A 16,763-nucleotide genomic window follows, 5' to 3' on the forward strand; every position below is an offset into this window, starting at 1 on the left:
GCTCCACTCCGTGAACCACCTGCGGCGTCGCAAATCCATAATTCAATCTATACCGAGTAGGATAGGTATGGAGAATTTCTGGCAAAATATTATGACTATTGTTCTTAAGGTAAATTGATAGAGATTTTATATACAATTGCCTTATGTTTAAAACAGGAAATTCTGAAAATAGTTGTATAGTTGGGTATCGGTATTGTTTGTTCAGGGCTGTTTTAATTATTTGTCTTTGCGACACCGCAAGCGGCTCCAGGAGAGAAGGTGACAGTCCTCCCCAGATGAGAATACCGTACTGTATGATAGACTGAACGAAAGCATAATAGACAGTCTTACAATGTTGCAAGCTCAGTACCTGGCTCAGTTGATTGAAAGCATACAGCAATCTTCGGAGCCTCTGCTTTATAAACTGTATGTGTGGACTCCAATTTAAGTTGTAATTAATTACTATGCCCAGATACTTGTATTGGTCTACTCTTTCTAAGATTTCACAGTTGCACACGGTAGAAGTTGGGTCTCCACATGAGTGAAGTTTCATGACTCTGGGGCCTGGATCTTGCTGACCACGGGTTACAATAGGCATGTACATGGACTTGCTCGTATTTATGGTCAAACAGTTATGGTCGAACCAGCTTTTTATCATAGCTAGGTCGGTTGTTGCATTTTGAACGCCTCATCCCACTGCCTACCTGTAGAAGCCACCGCTGTGTCATCAGCAAATAAAAAAAGTTTACTGCTGATGTTCAGCAGCGGTAGGTTATTGACATAGATCAAAAAGAGTAGAGGCCCTAGAGTACTTCCCTGAACAACTCCGTAATCAACCTTTTCCACCAGTCACGTGATGGAACAATTTACCACATGGAACAATTGACTGTGTTCCCAGAACATTCACATTGTACTGACCTGGCCAAATTGATCCTGGCGCGCTGGCCGCCACTGAGCGACACACCCCTGTCGCCCACCACCGTCCTGTCGCCGTAGGGCATCATTTCCAGGTCGGGTCGCAGTGCGCAGACGCGCGTCACCTCCCGGTAGCGTTCGCGATCGTACGGCTCGCCGAACAGAATGTTCTGGCGAACACTGCCCGCGAACAGCCACGGCTCCTGTGACGCGTACGACAGTCGGCCGCCGTTTAAAGTCAGCGAACCGGACGACAGCGGCAGTTCGCGCAGGATCGCGTACAGCAGCGACGACTGCAACACACACAACAAAAGTTTTAAATCGTTTTTTGCTGTCAAAACAATTTGAAACAAATTCAAATAAACTAGTAGTTCTGTGAACAGTAGACCTCACGCAGTATTCTCATCCACAAGTACCTGATTGAAACTATAGTCCTTATGGAAATACATCAATAGACTGGCTTCTCCACACATCTGTGTAATCACTTGTCAGCTGATTTATGATGAATAATATTCTATAGCCTATCACCATAGGTAAGGAAAGTATTGCTTTCCGAAAAAAATTAAGGTACCCAAATTTCTGAATTTCTATACGTTTTAAGGTCCCCTGAGTCCAAAAAGTAGTTTTTGGGTATTGATCTGTGTGTGTGTGTGTGTGTGTTGTGTGTGTGTGTGTGGTGTGTGTGTGTGTGGTGTGTGTGTGTGTGTGTGTGTGTGTGTGTGTGTGTGCGTCTGTGTACTCGATATCTCATCTCCCAATTAACGGAATGACTTGAAATTTGGAACTTAAGGTCCTTACACTATAAGGATTCGACACGAACAATTTCAATCAATTGCGATTCAAGATGGCGGCTAAAATGGCGAAAATGTTGTCAAAAGCAGGGTTTTTTACGATTTTCTCGAAAATGGCTCCAACGATTTTGATCAAATTTATACATTAAATAGTTATTGATAAGCTTTATCAACTGCCACAAGTCCCATATCTATAAAAATTTCAGGAGCTCCGCCCCATCTATGAAAAGTTTGATTTTAGATTTCCAATAATATGTTTAGATAGGTCAAAAAACGCGTCTGAACAATTTTTTGATTTTTGGAAACCATATTGTGATGTTGATAAAATATTATTCTCGGTCAAATATTGCATTAATTGGTTTTTCACACATCTTTCTAGTATTTTTGAAATTATAGCCAGAAGAGAGATTGGACGGTAATTACTGTAATTGGTTTTGGGCCAGATTTGTAGATAGGGATAACTTTGGAGATTTTGAGTACATCTGGAAATTTGCCTGTTTGTAAACTCAAATTAATTAAATAGTGAATAGGGTGTATGAGTGAGAGCACGTTTTCTTTAATAACTCTTGCAGGAATCCGGTCATGGCCTGGTGCGCTGTTTCCTCTCATGCTGCCAACCACCTGCCTGAGTTCTTCTTGTGTGACACATTGAAACTCAAACCGAGACTCGACAGCATGATAAGAATCGTTTACTGCTGGCTCACCCCTGGGAGTAATACTATCAGCCAACACCTCCCCACAGAGGAGAAGAATTTGTTGAAGCCATTACTAACATCTGAAACACTATGTTGTCCTGTGGCTTGCCCATCCTGTATAAGCACATTTATAGGGAAAGAATTTTTCTGAGTAGGTCTTCCAGATATTCATTTACAGTTGACCAGAATTTTTTGGATTGTGGGAGGCTTCATCTATTTTGTTTTTATAATAATTGTATTTTGCAAGTTAATCAAAGAGTGGAGTCTATTCCTGTATTGGAGAAATTCGTTTTTCAAGCTGATACAGAAGGGTTGTCTATTCAATTTCTTTTTTAATTTATCCCGGTGCCTGATAGATTGAATTAGACCAATGCTGATCCATGGCTTCAATTTTGTATATTTTGCAGTAACCTGAATTCTTTTAGTGTTGGTTTCTATAGTTTTCTGGATAGTTTCAGTAAACAGACGTGTTGCCACATTCACGTCCGTTTCGCTAGTAATTGAGTCCCAGTTCTGCAAAGAAAGAGAATTATTGATTGATTGCCAATCAACCTTTGAAAAATACTCATCCGCACATCTGAGAAATCCGCACAGTCTCCATTCCTTGAAAAATTAAATGTAGGATTGTAGAAAGAAAAATTATTAATGTCTGCACACTCTATGCACTCGATCGGCGACGCATCAATCGGCGCCATCAAATCGCTCATTAGACCTACTATCAACCAAACGATTGTTGTAACAAGCCGAGCCGCCTGACTAACTCAGTTATTTAGCGAGAGACAGAACATGCTTTTAATTGAAAATAAAATATCATCTTAGGGGAACATTAGGCTAATGAATACTAATATAAATGAAAACTTATTTTAGTTCAACTGCTACTTGGATTCAGTTATATTGATACCACAATTGAATACTCAAGTGCACCTAATATACTACAGTAACTATTAATATACCAGTAAATGTAATAAAAGTTTTAAAAATAAATGATTACACTATTAAGAAACTATTTCAACGAGATTTGAACAAATATTTTCTCAAATTTGTTTCAAAATAAAGTAGGTTGTTTCTCAATAAGATTTTTAATTGATAAGTCTGTGGTAAACAGAATTTTTAATTGATAAGATTGTGATATTAGAATTTAAATTTCAGCATAGTATAGCATAATAATTGATAAGTGGAAAGCTCAGAGAATGTGCAAAGATATTCTTATGAAGGATGGGCACCGATAGACAAAACACAGATCGACGCTCCGGAAACCGATGCTCCTCTTATCTAACCAACGCTAAAGAGAACAACGCATCTTAAAAACGATCTGTGATAGGTACATTTGTCAATAATACATAGGATCATTTTTCCTGGGTTATAGATAATTCATGGAAAATGACATAAAATATGGAAACCGCTGCAATATCCATGAATAATCTTATTATCATTATTCTTTGCTTATTTTTCAAATTGTTATAAAAATTGATAGTAATTATGTCAAACTTATATGGAATTTAATATTGTTTGAATTTGAGAAGAATATCGATGACCGGTGCCGACACATCCATGCACCAATACCCATCCTTAATCCTATATCATTGTTCTAAAGCAAAGAGACTTAGTTTTATTTATTACTTTTAAATACAAATTAAAATAATATAAGATGCATACTCCTATTTCTTATAAGGAGCTATGCATTATTCACGTTAGTACGTAATATTTCAGCCATTATAATTTCGATTATAAATAGTTCACACCTAAGGTAGGATTCCATTAGTATAAAGATATTCATGTAATATATATAATATAATATTATATATATAGAAAGATATACCTCTTAATTATTGCTTTATATTTATTCATCTCAATTATAGGATTTATTATAATATAATAATAAGATTATATTTAAAAATCTTTGATTATCCTATCAAATATTATAATTAGACTATGTATAATAAATAATCGGAACTATGTATGTTTTATAATTATATTTCATAAATCAATATTACAATCACCATTACGATTGTGATTATATTATAATGATTAGATGATAAGTGTTTTTTTTTCATTTAAAACTGTAGCCTAATGAAAGAGTGACTAGAGAGAATGGAATGGAATTGCAACTATTATTTAATCTTATCTCCGATAATTTTTTTTTCTTCAAAGCTGAGGGGGGTCGATTTCGTACGATTTCTTGTCAACTATTGAGAATACTGCTGTTACTTGTCATTCAAGGTTTGTGATAAAAATACGTAGGCCTACTGTCAGATAGATCTCTGCACTAAAAGATCAGTTAATCACTTTCGTTTCAGTAGTATTCTAATCTACTCATTACAGTATGCTCAGTACACAATTATTTTAATAGAGACAGATTTAAGTAAGAGAATATCAATTGTGGAGTATTTTAGATTAAAGAGTACAATATTTCCTATTTTCCGTCAAAATAATAAATTGATTCGAGAGCCTACGTTAATAAAAGTTACGATTTCTTTGTGTCTGTAGACACAGGACAATAGCCTATATAGTGTAATATCATTAGTTTTACTAAAAAAATATAATCTTTTGAATCATTTGATAATTAGTAGAAAAATTAGTTTAATATTGAATAGCGGTTCCACTTAATTAATTTAATATGTATATTAATAAACTGAAAACTAAAATAAATATGTATATGCACATTATACACTTAAATTGTTAACGCATGCAAGACTCTCATCGTATGAATGTGGCCCTAAAAGTGTATTAATGATAAAAATATAATTAGTGCATTCTAAGAAAAAAAAAATTTATATATATTACTTTATCTTCAGCAAAAATTATATTTTCAATCACTTTCTGATATCAGAAAATAGACTAGTTAATGGGATGTTTGTTGATTATCCATGGGTGTTGTCTGGGTGTTGTCATCCGCAATATAGTTCGAGTTGTCGTTTCCTCGTAACTCAGCGATTTGCTCCATATGAAGGACCCGGATCGCACGTTGACCTACGGCAACCTTAGCCATAACTTTGCAGTCTCTGGTCCAAACAGAAGTTAGTTTTTTGTCCTTCACTAGTTGTCTAGCTGCATTAAAGAGTGATCGTGTCTCTGGAGTGAGATGCTCGCTCAAATAAACTGGAGTATTAGGAAAGTGGCTGTTTAGTTCGTTAGCTGTAAGCGTACCCTTGAATCGCCTCGCTGATAACCAGTTCGACTTCGTGAATCTTGAGGTGAAATTGACTACAATTGAGGGCGGCATATTGGCGTTTTTCCTATACGGTAACCTATGAGCCGCAGAAATGTCCCATTCGTTAAAGTTAATTTCAAAAGTGCGCACCAAAAGCTTGAACCAATGGTTTTGAAGTGGCGTTCCATGGGAATAAGTAGTTTTGCACCAGTCACGTGATGGAACAATTTACCACATGGAACAATTGACTGTGTTCCCAGAACATTCACATTGTACTGACCTGGCCAAATTGATCCTGGCGCGCTGGCCGCCACTGAGCGACACACCCCTGTCGCCCACCACCGTCCTGTCGCCGTAGGGCATCATTTCCAGGTCGGGTCGCAGTGCGCAGACGCGCGTCACCTCCCGGTAGCGTTCGCGATCGTACGGCTCGCCGAACAGAATGTTCTGGCGAACACTGCCCGCGAACAGCCACGGCTCCTGCGACGCGTACGACAGTCGGCCGCCGTTTAAAGTCAGCGAACCGGACGACAGCGGCAGTTCGCGCAGGATCGCGTACAGCAGCGACGACTGCAACACACACAACAAAAGTTTTAAATCGTTTTTTGCTGTCAAAACAATTTGAAACAAATTCAAATAAACTAGTAGTTCTGTGAACAGTAGACCTCACGCAGTATTCTCATCCACAAGTACCTGATTGAAACTATAGTCCTTATGGAAATACATCAATAGACTGGCTTCTCCACACATCTGTGTAATCACTTGTCAGCTGATTTATGATGAATAATATTCTATAGCCTATCACCATAGGTAAGGAAAGTATTGCTTTCCGAAAAAAATTAAGGTACCCAAATTTCTGAATTTCTATACGTTTTAAGGTCCCCTGAGTCCAAAAAAGTAGTTTTTGGGTATTGATCTGTGTGTGTGTGTGTGTGTGTGTGTGTGTGTGTGTGTGTGTGTGTGTGTGTGTGTGTGTGTGTGTGTGTGTGTGTGTGTGTGTGTGTGTGTGTGTGTGTGTGCGTCTGTGTACTCGATATCTCATCTCCCAATTAACGGAATGACTTGAAATTTGGAACTTAAGGTCCTTACACTATAAGGATTCGACACGAACAATTTCAATCAAATGCGATTCAAGATGGCGGCTAAAATGGCGAAAATGTTGTCAAAAGCAGGGTTTTTTGCGATTTTCTCGAAAATGGCTCCAACGATTTTGATCAAATTTATACATTAAATAGTTATTGATAAGCTTTATCAACTGCCACAAGTCCCATATCTATAAAAATTTCAGGAGCTCCGCCCCATCTATGAAAAGTTTGATTTTAGATTTCCAATAATCAGGTCTCAGATATAATTTAAACAAAAAAATTTTAGTGGAAACGATTGAGCATGAACATCTCTTCAATTAATGTCCAGTAACATTTTCCCCTAAAATTGAAAATAAGCTTGAAATTTGAAAAAATGTAATTATTCAATTGCAAACTGATTGCAACTGTTGATTCGATTAAATCATTCACTATGAAGAGATAGCAGATCTCGTGTGTATCCAGCGTTATTGACCTGTCACCAGCTGGCTCAGATCTTTGACTCGAAATACGCGCTTACACTAGCGTCAGGTGATCAATTTTCATAACGGCAAGTAAAGTTGTGTGAGTGCGCCACACCAGATTTTTACGCTTATATTGGCGTATGAAGGAGGCTCCTTTTTCCTTTTATATTATCCTTGAAATGCAAAATTTCCAAAAACCTTGTATATACGTCGACGCACAATTAAAAGAGGAACATACCTGTCAAATTTCAAGAAAATATATTACCGCGTTTCGTCGTAAATGCGCAACATAATAAACATTTAAACATTAAGAGAAATGCCAAACCGTCGACTTGAATCTTAGACCTCACTTCGCTCGGTCAAAAATAGTAAAATACTATTAGCGTTATTAGCCTAGACAGAACATTTAAATCTATATATATAAAAGCGAAATGGCACTCACTCACTGACTGACTGACTAACTCACTCACTTACTCACTTGCAGAACTAAAAATCTACCAGACCAAAAACGTTCAAATTTGGTAGTTATGTTCAGTTGGCCCTTTAGAGGCGCACTAAGAACGGTTTTGAAAAAAAAAATCAAAGATACGTCCAAAATCTGCGTTTTCCAGCGTTTTTTAGAGTTGTCTCAGCTTTATCGAGAACAAAAGAACAGAAAATGTTCAAATTTAGTACAGAAGCTCAGCTAGGGTGTAATAATGTTGTGTTAGAAGGAATTTGAAATAACGCCGAAGATACACCCAAAATTAGCGGGTTCTTGCATTTTCTCAGTTATTTCATCAAGTAACAGACAGAAAATTTTCAAATTTGGTACAGAGGTTTAGCTAGGGTCTAAAAATTTTGTGATGAGGTGACTTTAATATTTCATCAAAGATACGCCCAAAATCAGCGTTTTCCAACGTTTTTCTCAGCTTTTCTGCGTTTTCTCAGTACTCTGACTTTCTGATGGAATGAAGCATGCTCAAATGAAGGATGCAGGCGAGCAAAGCGAGCCCGCTGATCTCATTTTTGGACGATCCAGTCGGGGGTCCAGGGGAAGGACCCCCTGGCTAGACGGATACGGCTAGCGAAGCGAGCCTGACGGCTAGTGTGATATATTTATAGTCCCAACTTTCATAGTAAATAAGAAAGCAATTAATTTATTCATTTATTCTTTACTCATTTATACAATAAGTACATTATCAAAATGATAGGGAGAGGAAAAATAAGCTAACTTTGTGCTATTCCTCTCCCAAATTTAGATAACATATAGTCCGAAATAGGTTAAGTCTTGTAGTTCTTCAATAATTCACAAAATTTTCAGTCTTCAAGTATTTTCACAAAGTAGATTTTCGAATATAGATGCTTCAAAACTAAACTTGGTTGAAATATTTCACATTATTATAACTAAAATAGGAAATATTCACATATTAAAAATATAATTTTGAAGAATTTATTACCGAAAAACAAATTCAATTCTAAAAGCACGATTGGAATGATTATTCTTTAAATTGCATTGAGGTACCTGAATTGAGCTATATCAATTTTTTCTCAACATAATTCCAAGTTTCTGTAAGAGATAAGTAGGAAATGAATACGGTAAGTTACAAGATTCGAACAATACATGCAATAGAAATAGAAAACCCAAAATTGTTTAGGAAACTGATAGAAAACATCTCTCAGTCTGTATTATTAGTCTGGAAAGACAATAGATGTCAAAAATATTTTTTTCAACTGCCGCTTTTAATCACGCACACACACAATAGTTATTTGTATATCTAGAGTGAAAAGTACAACTTTTTCTCCCTGTGGGAAAAAAGTTTGAAGCCCGAGGCGAAGCCGAGGGCAACAATTTTCCTGAGGGAGAAAAAGTATTTTTCGCTAGTGATGTACACAACATTTTTCCTCCATCAACATTTTTTTATAGAAACTGCAAATCAAATCATTTTAATAACTTACGCTATTGGTGACAATGTTTTCTAACAACATAACCTAAAATCTAAAACCTAATAACCGGTCGTCTAATTGGCACTATTGATTGCGCTATCTATCAGCAAAAGTTGTAACAATTATCAGCTGGGCGGCTATCAAAAATGGCTGACTCCAGATCATGCGTTTCAACTTTGAATTGCAGATGAAAAATATTTGTTGGCAGGTATTTTGAATAGAATAAAATATTTTAAAATATGTATAAATTTTTATCGTCTACTAATGTTAAGTATGTAATATCATATTCCATAAATATTTCAGGAGTTGATCAAATTTCTGGTTGTGATATTGAATTCAGTTGACTTAATGACAGACACCTCTATTATGCTTCCTCATCTGAGTTAGACTTTCTAACATATTTCAAATGTAAGTTATTAAAATAGAGATGCTTCCCATGTTATTTAAATGGAGTCACTTTTACGCTCTAGGGAGTTTTTCTCTTTTTTCGTCCCGAGAGCGAAAAAGTGACGTTTTAGTATTATGTTCCAGGCAGTGAAGTAAGCACTTTAGACAGTAGCTGGAGGAAAACCCAATTTCACAGCTTGTGTGGAATTTTCAAGATTTGGAGGTTTTTCAAACTTCTCAAGTCCAATTTCATCCTCAATTGCCATTAAACTATATAAATCATCCAATAAATTTTCAATAGAATAAATAGGCTAGCTTTTATTCAATACAAAATCACTTACATATCCTTAAATCAAAACAAACAAAACTGGTCCGTCTGTAGTGTGATAATATCGACTATCGATACGAAGGAATTCTTCATAAGTCGATATTGTTGGTATTGTATTGTTAGTTTCTATATCTATACAATGACTGGGTTGCAGCACGGAATAAGCATACAGTGTGCACGGAATAAGCATAGTAGTGCTTCTTTCCTCTGTGGTTGTAGGAACGCTGCAACCTTGCGTGCTTGCGTTCCTCAAAATTCCTTCCGTTGTCATAGCAACCAACTGGTTTGCCAGCACTTTAGGCTTCCCATGATTGTTATTTTCCCATATAAGCGACGCGTCATAGGGGGTTGCAAATGCGTTCCTTCTTCGGACCGCGCAAATTCAAAATGTTGGACTATCTGATCTGGCTCTTTGCTGTATGAAAATTGTCGGTATTGGGAAAATAATTTCTAATTATATGAACATCAAATCGAGGTGCTATTAAGACGTTTTAAAATTATCTTTCTATTGCCTAATTTGTTGGGGGTAATAAAACCTTGCAACCTTAAGAGGAGCCGCCCCTGACAGACAGTGAAGAAACAGTACAATAAATTATTGTGTCTAAGAATGAAATTTGACTAAATTTCTTACCTTGCCAGCCCCGACCAATCCAATAACAGCCATCAAACTGCCATGCGGCAGTTTGAGATTGATATTATTCAAGGTGTTCTCGGTCAGATCCGGTGTCCATTTTGCAGTGAGTTTGTCCATTACAATGGCGGCTTCCCCCGATTCCTTGGGATTAATGGTCACACTAACCCCCATTGGTCCGTTCTCCTTACTGGTCCCATTCTCCTTAGTGTTGTCGCTCTTTGTCTTGTCCACATCATTCATCTGTTTGCCATTGTCCTCGGAATTGCTGTTTGTCGCTGCACAAGTGTACGAAGTATCCTGGATTTCTTCGTACATCATGAATTTCTACAAAGAAACGAAAATAAGATTATACAAAGATAAGAATGAATGAATAATGAATTTATTGCCAAATACAAGAAATATTTTTACAAATAGAAAGAATATAATTGAAATACAATAGTTTTTGGTGTGACTGGATAAAGAAGCCTTGAGCTCCAGCCACGAGTTCTAAAAATAAGAAATACATTTTTTAATTTATAACAGCAGTACAAATGAAACAATATTCTGTTGATGGATGATAGGTGATAGCATAGCCACCTCTAATACATGTATTAGAGGTGGCTATGATGATAGTCTCTGGATGTTGAATTTTATCAATAATCAAAGTAATTTATAAACAAAATATAAGTGAACAGAAAAATAATATAATAATTGTCGAATTTTAATAATTTTTACACAATAATGAATACTTGATATTGCCAAAATTGGTGATTCAGCTAAATCAATTCTCCATTTTTAAAAATAATAGTTCTGCTTCACCCATAATTTTGTCAATTTGGTTTTTGTTATTATTTTATCCTTAATAAAGTCTTCCGGAATTGTATTTATTAGTTTATTACTTTGATATTCAAATTGGTGTTTACTAGATGTTAATGAAGTAAAATTAAAAGGTTAAAACTAGAAGGTTAAAAAGTGAAAGTAAGAAGGTTAGGTTGAACGGTAACAAGAAAAATAAAGTCAGAATAATTTCAGCGAGAAAAATTCAGGAATTAGAACAGAAAAGAGAAGAAAATAAACAGAGAATTTGATGAATTAGGATGAAAGAAAATTCTGAATTTAAGTTGAAAGTGAAAAAAAAAATAATTTTTTGCTGAGGATGATGCTCATGCACGGCTTGTGCGCTGGTAATGAGAAGGATTATGATGATAAGAGATAAGTGGACCTACAGATTAAGGTGGGCTCCGAACCACCAGGAAATTATTTTCAAAATCATAATTGATGTTGAATGAAAAAGACTAAGAAATTGTCGAAAAACCACTGATTTATTGATAATTAGAAAGACCGGTTTCGGTTATTACACCATTGTCAATCTCTGATAAACTGAGTTTATAACCGAAACCGGTCTTTCTAATTATTAATAAATCAGTGGTTTTTTGACAATTTCTTAGTCTTTTTCATTCAATATGAATAATTACCACAATATCAACTTCTCAACTACACAAAAATATACTCATAATTGATGGATTGAAATGAAATTAAGGAGAAAATAATTTGTGTGAAGAGTAACAAATGAAAATTATGAATTTTAAAGAGTATGTAGATAAGAATGAAAAAAGAAGAGAATTGATGATTTTATGGAAAAAATAATGTAAGAATGAGTTATGCAAAGAAAAAGATAAATTTTTAAAATTATCAAGACAAAAAACAAATAGGCACACAAAAACCGAAAAATGGAGTTTTCAATATAAAAAAATCATTCTCAAATTAGACCATCAAGATTATCAGTGAGTTTAGAACTTGAAAGATTAACAACTTCTATGAATTTATAACCATAATATTGAAGATACATCTGTCTGTATTTCATTACTAATAACAATGCTATGATTTCATATAACAATGATATGATTTCATTACTAATAACAATTATTAAATAAGGAGGAGGAATGAGGAGGTACTGCGAAGAGTAGGAGAGGAAAGGAATATTATGTCAGTGATAAGGAGACGAGAACGGAACTGGCTGGGACACTTGAGGTATGACGGCCTCCTTGAGACGGCAATGGAAGGGACTGTGGATGGAGGGAGGGTGCTGACGCGGAGTAGAGTGGATGATGTCAGGGGGGAGGGAAAATACTCGATGCTGAAGAGAATAGCACAGGACAGAGAGGAATGGAGAAGGAGGAATCATGTGTGGGGCTGTCCTAGGGAAGAGCACTGATGATGATCTTGATTATTATTGAATATGAATAATTATAATTTACCTGTAATCGTTTGGTTGAAACCATAGCTTCGGCAATCTGTCCAATACCTTGCGGGAAATATATTGTCAAGGTTTGGCGCAAGATATTGAAGAACGAAATCACAGTAAACACCTGAAACCAAATTAAAACAATATGCAATTCATATTACTTTCCTTGCCCTATTACCATAGGTAAGGAAAGTATTGCTTTCCGAAAAAAATAAGGTACCCGAATTTCTAAATTTATATACGTTTCAAGGTCCCCTGAGTCCAAAAAAGGGGTTCTTGGGTATTGGTCTGTATATATATATATATATATATATATATATATATATATATATTGTGATGAATTTTTTAAATAGACCTCATGAGAAGAGAGAAAAATTGTGATTACCTTTTAAAATGAAAGAATTTGCTAAAGGAATGGTTAGCGACCGAGCGATAAAGCTTACTTATCAGTAACTGTATATCAGATAAGAAACCTGCCTTATCATATACGCTAGCACATGTACATTGTATAAGAGGAACTATGTCTAGGAGATTAAGCAGTTGTAAGAATTATATAAATTAAATTATTATCGTAATTAAAGGAATTATATTCTATTGCTTACCACTGACGTCACGTCTACGTCACAATCGTTCTACCAATGGCAAATTTTCATGCAAATTTATTACACCGAGATTCTCAGAGAAAGATTCTAGCCAAGAAGCTTAGAAGAAGACGTTGCACTTCCCTTTTAAAATCCTCACCGTCAAGACCTCGTTAAAGTTACCAAGACCTATTCGTAAAAATTTTCGTTCGATTTTATATGTTTTATTTGTGAGCCAATATTTTTAGGCTATTCTATTTGTTATTTGTAAATCTATTTTTATCAATCGATAAATCAAAAGTCCAAAGTTAAATTATCCCTTAATTAATTTGGTGAAGGAAATATTAAATTAAAATTCCCCACGTGCTGAGACCGAAGCCTGGACCGCCGCCGATCAAACGATTTTGATCTAAAGAAGAAAACCACGACCGTCAAGGAGTTTCACGTGAGTTATAACTTTAAAGGGGCCCCAATCTATGCTTCGAAAATATTACAGTGCAGAAAAATATAAAATTTTCTTCGTTAAATTATTGGCTACGCCGACAAGCGCTTTTAGTTATTAAGAGCCTAGAATTTATTCATATAGAATTCATAAGAACTTGTAGTTGATTAACTATCCTCCGCTGCCAGAACCACGACCCCGAACAATTTCAAAAAACATTTTTTATTCATTTTTCACTATTTTTTTCAAAACTGTTAACTTTTATCAATTGTAAAATTCTGTCAGATCATGCATGGTATCATGCAAGTACAAGAAAATTGCTAATCATTTTTGTTAATGTTAAACCACTTTCAATCTGTAAATCATATTCTGAATCTGCACTGTGAGATCATATATTTTATTATAATATATTTCAATTTTGTTAATTTGTTTTCTGAGTTCGATTATTTCTTAAGCCTGTCAATTATAGTGTCTGATACGTTCTATATCATCAAGAACCGATCAAATACGATCATTGAAATAATTGAATTAAGCTGAATATTGGAACAGGTCTAAGTGGATGTAGTGAGTGGGGTCAGATCGAGATATTCGTTCTTTGTCCTTACCTGCTCATATATCAGCTTTTATCTGTTACCAACCTCGACTTAGGAGCGAATACATCAACAGTACAGCAGATGCAGCCAGAGATCATATAATTTCCTACAATAGAGCTTAAAACCCGACAAGACTCTGTTCTCGAAATATATTCTGAACGATATTTGGTCCAAGTACCGTATTTCAATCCTTCAGAACTTATTAGAGACGCAGTCCCGTAAATGATCTACATCGGGATTTTTGCTCGACCTGTATGATTTTGTATGCTCATTCTTCACAGGTAATAATTTTAAGGTATCGGTATTCAGTGTTCAGCGTCCGCTACACTACTTATAAAAATTTCATCACCATACAATCTGTCATAAGAAGAATCAAGGGTGAGCGAGCGTTTAGGTCTCCTGCGATTCCAACAATTGTATTGAATCTTGTAGTGAGTCAATCAGTCTGGTGTACACTTAGCGTCCATGCACGCAGTTACAAAATTTATAACCTCAACACCATTGACTCAGTGCAAGATTCACCCTACGTGTATCGACTTATCCTTGGAGGTGAGAGTGACTCCCCAGGAAAAGCTTCACATGATTATACATGTGTGAGGCGTGTAAAATAAAGCTTCACACGATTTGGCGCCCAACGTGGGGCATTTAAAAAGTAGCATTACAGGATTATACATATGTGAAGCCCCAGGAAAAGCTTCACAATATATATATATATATAATATATATATATATATATATATATATATATGTGTGTGTGTGTGTGTGTGTGTGTGTGTGTGTGTGGTGTGTGTGTGTGTTGTGTGTGTGTGTGTGTTGTGTGTGTGTGTGTGTATGAGTGTATGTGCGTCTGTGTACACTATATCTCATCCCCCAATTAACGGAATGATTCAAAATTTGGAACTTAAGGTCCTTTCACTATAAGGATCCGACACGAACATTTCCGATCAAATGTAATTCAAGATGGCGGCTAAAATGGCAAAAATGTTGTCAAAAACAGGGTTTTCCGCGATTTTCTCGAAAACGGCTCCAACAATTCTGATCAAATTCATACCTAGAGAAGTCATTGATAAGCTCTATCAACTGCCACAAGTCTCATATCTGTAGAAATTTCAGGAGCACTGCACCATCTATGCAAAGTTTGATTTTAGATTCTCAATTATCAGCCTCCATAATCTTCATTTACAATTTAAACAAAAAATTTCAAGTGAAAAAGATTGAGCATGAAAATCTCTGCAATTAATGTTCGTTAACATGTTCTCCTAAAATTGAAAATAGGCTTGAAATTTGAGAAAATGTGATTATTAAATTGCAAACTGTTGGCAACTGTTGGTTCTATTAAATCATCCACTATAAAGAGATAGCGGACCTTGTGTGTCTCCAGCGTTATTGTCCTATCACCAGCTGTCTCATATCTTTGAATAGTAGACTTGAGATGTCCGTGAACACTAGCGTCAGGTGATCAATTTTCATAATGGCAAGGAAAGTTGTATGAGTGTTCTACACCAAATTTTTTTATTGTATTCTCAGTGCTAGGCAATTGAAAAATGAATTGAGAACTTCCACAAGAATAAATATTCACTTGAAAAATATGAAAATTCAAGTTCACTGAAAATTTGGCTCAGAAAATAAACTTTTTCAAGAATTTGTATATAGGATTAAATATAGAATCCTAGATTTATAGATTGAATGTAGAACATAGAATAAATAATATAGTATACAGGGTGGGTGAAAAGTCCGAGAACGGCTCAATATCTCATACACGAAGGTAATTTGACGGTGGGTGTGATTGGTGATCCTAATCACATCGAAAAAAACTTTACAATGACTTTAGAAATCTGGTCCGCCATCTTGGATACGCCATATTTTTTACGCTATTTTTAAATTCTAAACTCAACTAACCTAAAAATCAATTCATAAATAGAAAACAGAGCAGACAACGCAAACACAAGCGGTGTCTCCTACTTGCATACTTAGCGCTTATATGAGCTATAAAAACAAAGTAAGGCCACAAGGGCGAATCAGCTGATAAAAAATCTTCAAAATAAATAAATACGTGAGCATTTGCTCCAGAGTTCAGAAGCATAAGTTAAGAGTATAAAGTAAAGCTTATCCATAAAAAATGAGCAAATGCTTATGCTTCTACCTAATGCTCATTAGCAAAACCTTTTGCTCCATGCTCATGCTCATGAGCATATATTTGTTCTTATTCATATTGTTCGCTTTCTTGAGATATCGATTTGCAGTTTCCACCATTCATTTTTTCTTGAAATTCCCTATCAAAATCATGTATCGCTTCATGTATCAATTCCTTCCTTAATCATGTATCAATTTCTTCTTCCATAATAAATTTTTTATGCTTTTGTACTCCAGAGCGAAGCTCGGTCCCCGATATTAATCTTATAATAGCCTTCTTATAATTGTCTACACTCTTATCTTCTTAAATGCCTATTTCCTATTTTGTGATGGCTATCTTTATATCAGATAGCTATGTTTTGTATTTATTCTTTTGTAGCAATAATGGTGATATATATCATGGTTGAATCTGAAAAGAGTTTTATAGTTCTCAACTAT

At 35.4% G+C, this 16,763-nt stretch overlaps 1 protein-coding gene across 1 annotated transcript in view; it reads right to left on the reverse strand.

Moving 5' to 3' along the window:
- LOC111050522 (multidrug resistance-associated protein 4-like) overlaps nucleotides 1-16,763 on the reverse strand; it is a 148,826-nt gene that overhangs the window by 33,449 nt on the left and 98,614 nt on the right. Inside the window, exons 9-12 of the mRNA XM_039440393.1 lie at nucleotides 12,590-12,700; nucleotides 10,350-10,676; nucleotides 5,808-6,101; nucleotides 894-1,187 (exon numbers count right to left, since the gene is read on the reverse strand). Coding sequence (XP_039296327.1) covers nucleotides 894-1,187; nucleotides 5,808-6,101; nucleotides 10,350-10,676; nucleotides 12,590-12,700 — 1,026 coding nt within the window. The remainder of the gene's footprint in view (nucleotides 1-893; nucleotides 1,188-5,807; nucleotides 6,102-10,349; nucleotides 10,677-12,589; nucleotides 12,701-16,763) is intronic.

The sequence above is a fragment of the Nilaparvata lugens genome, chromosome 13 (assembly GCF_014356525.2).
Source record: "Nilaparvata lugens isolate BPH chromosome 13, ASM1435652v1, whole genome shotgun sequence".
NCBI lineage: Eukaryota > Metazoa > Arthropoda > Insecta > Hemiptera > Delphacidae > Nilaparvata > Nilaparvata lugens.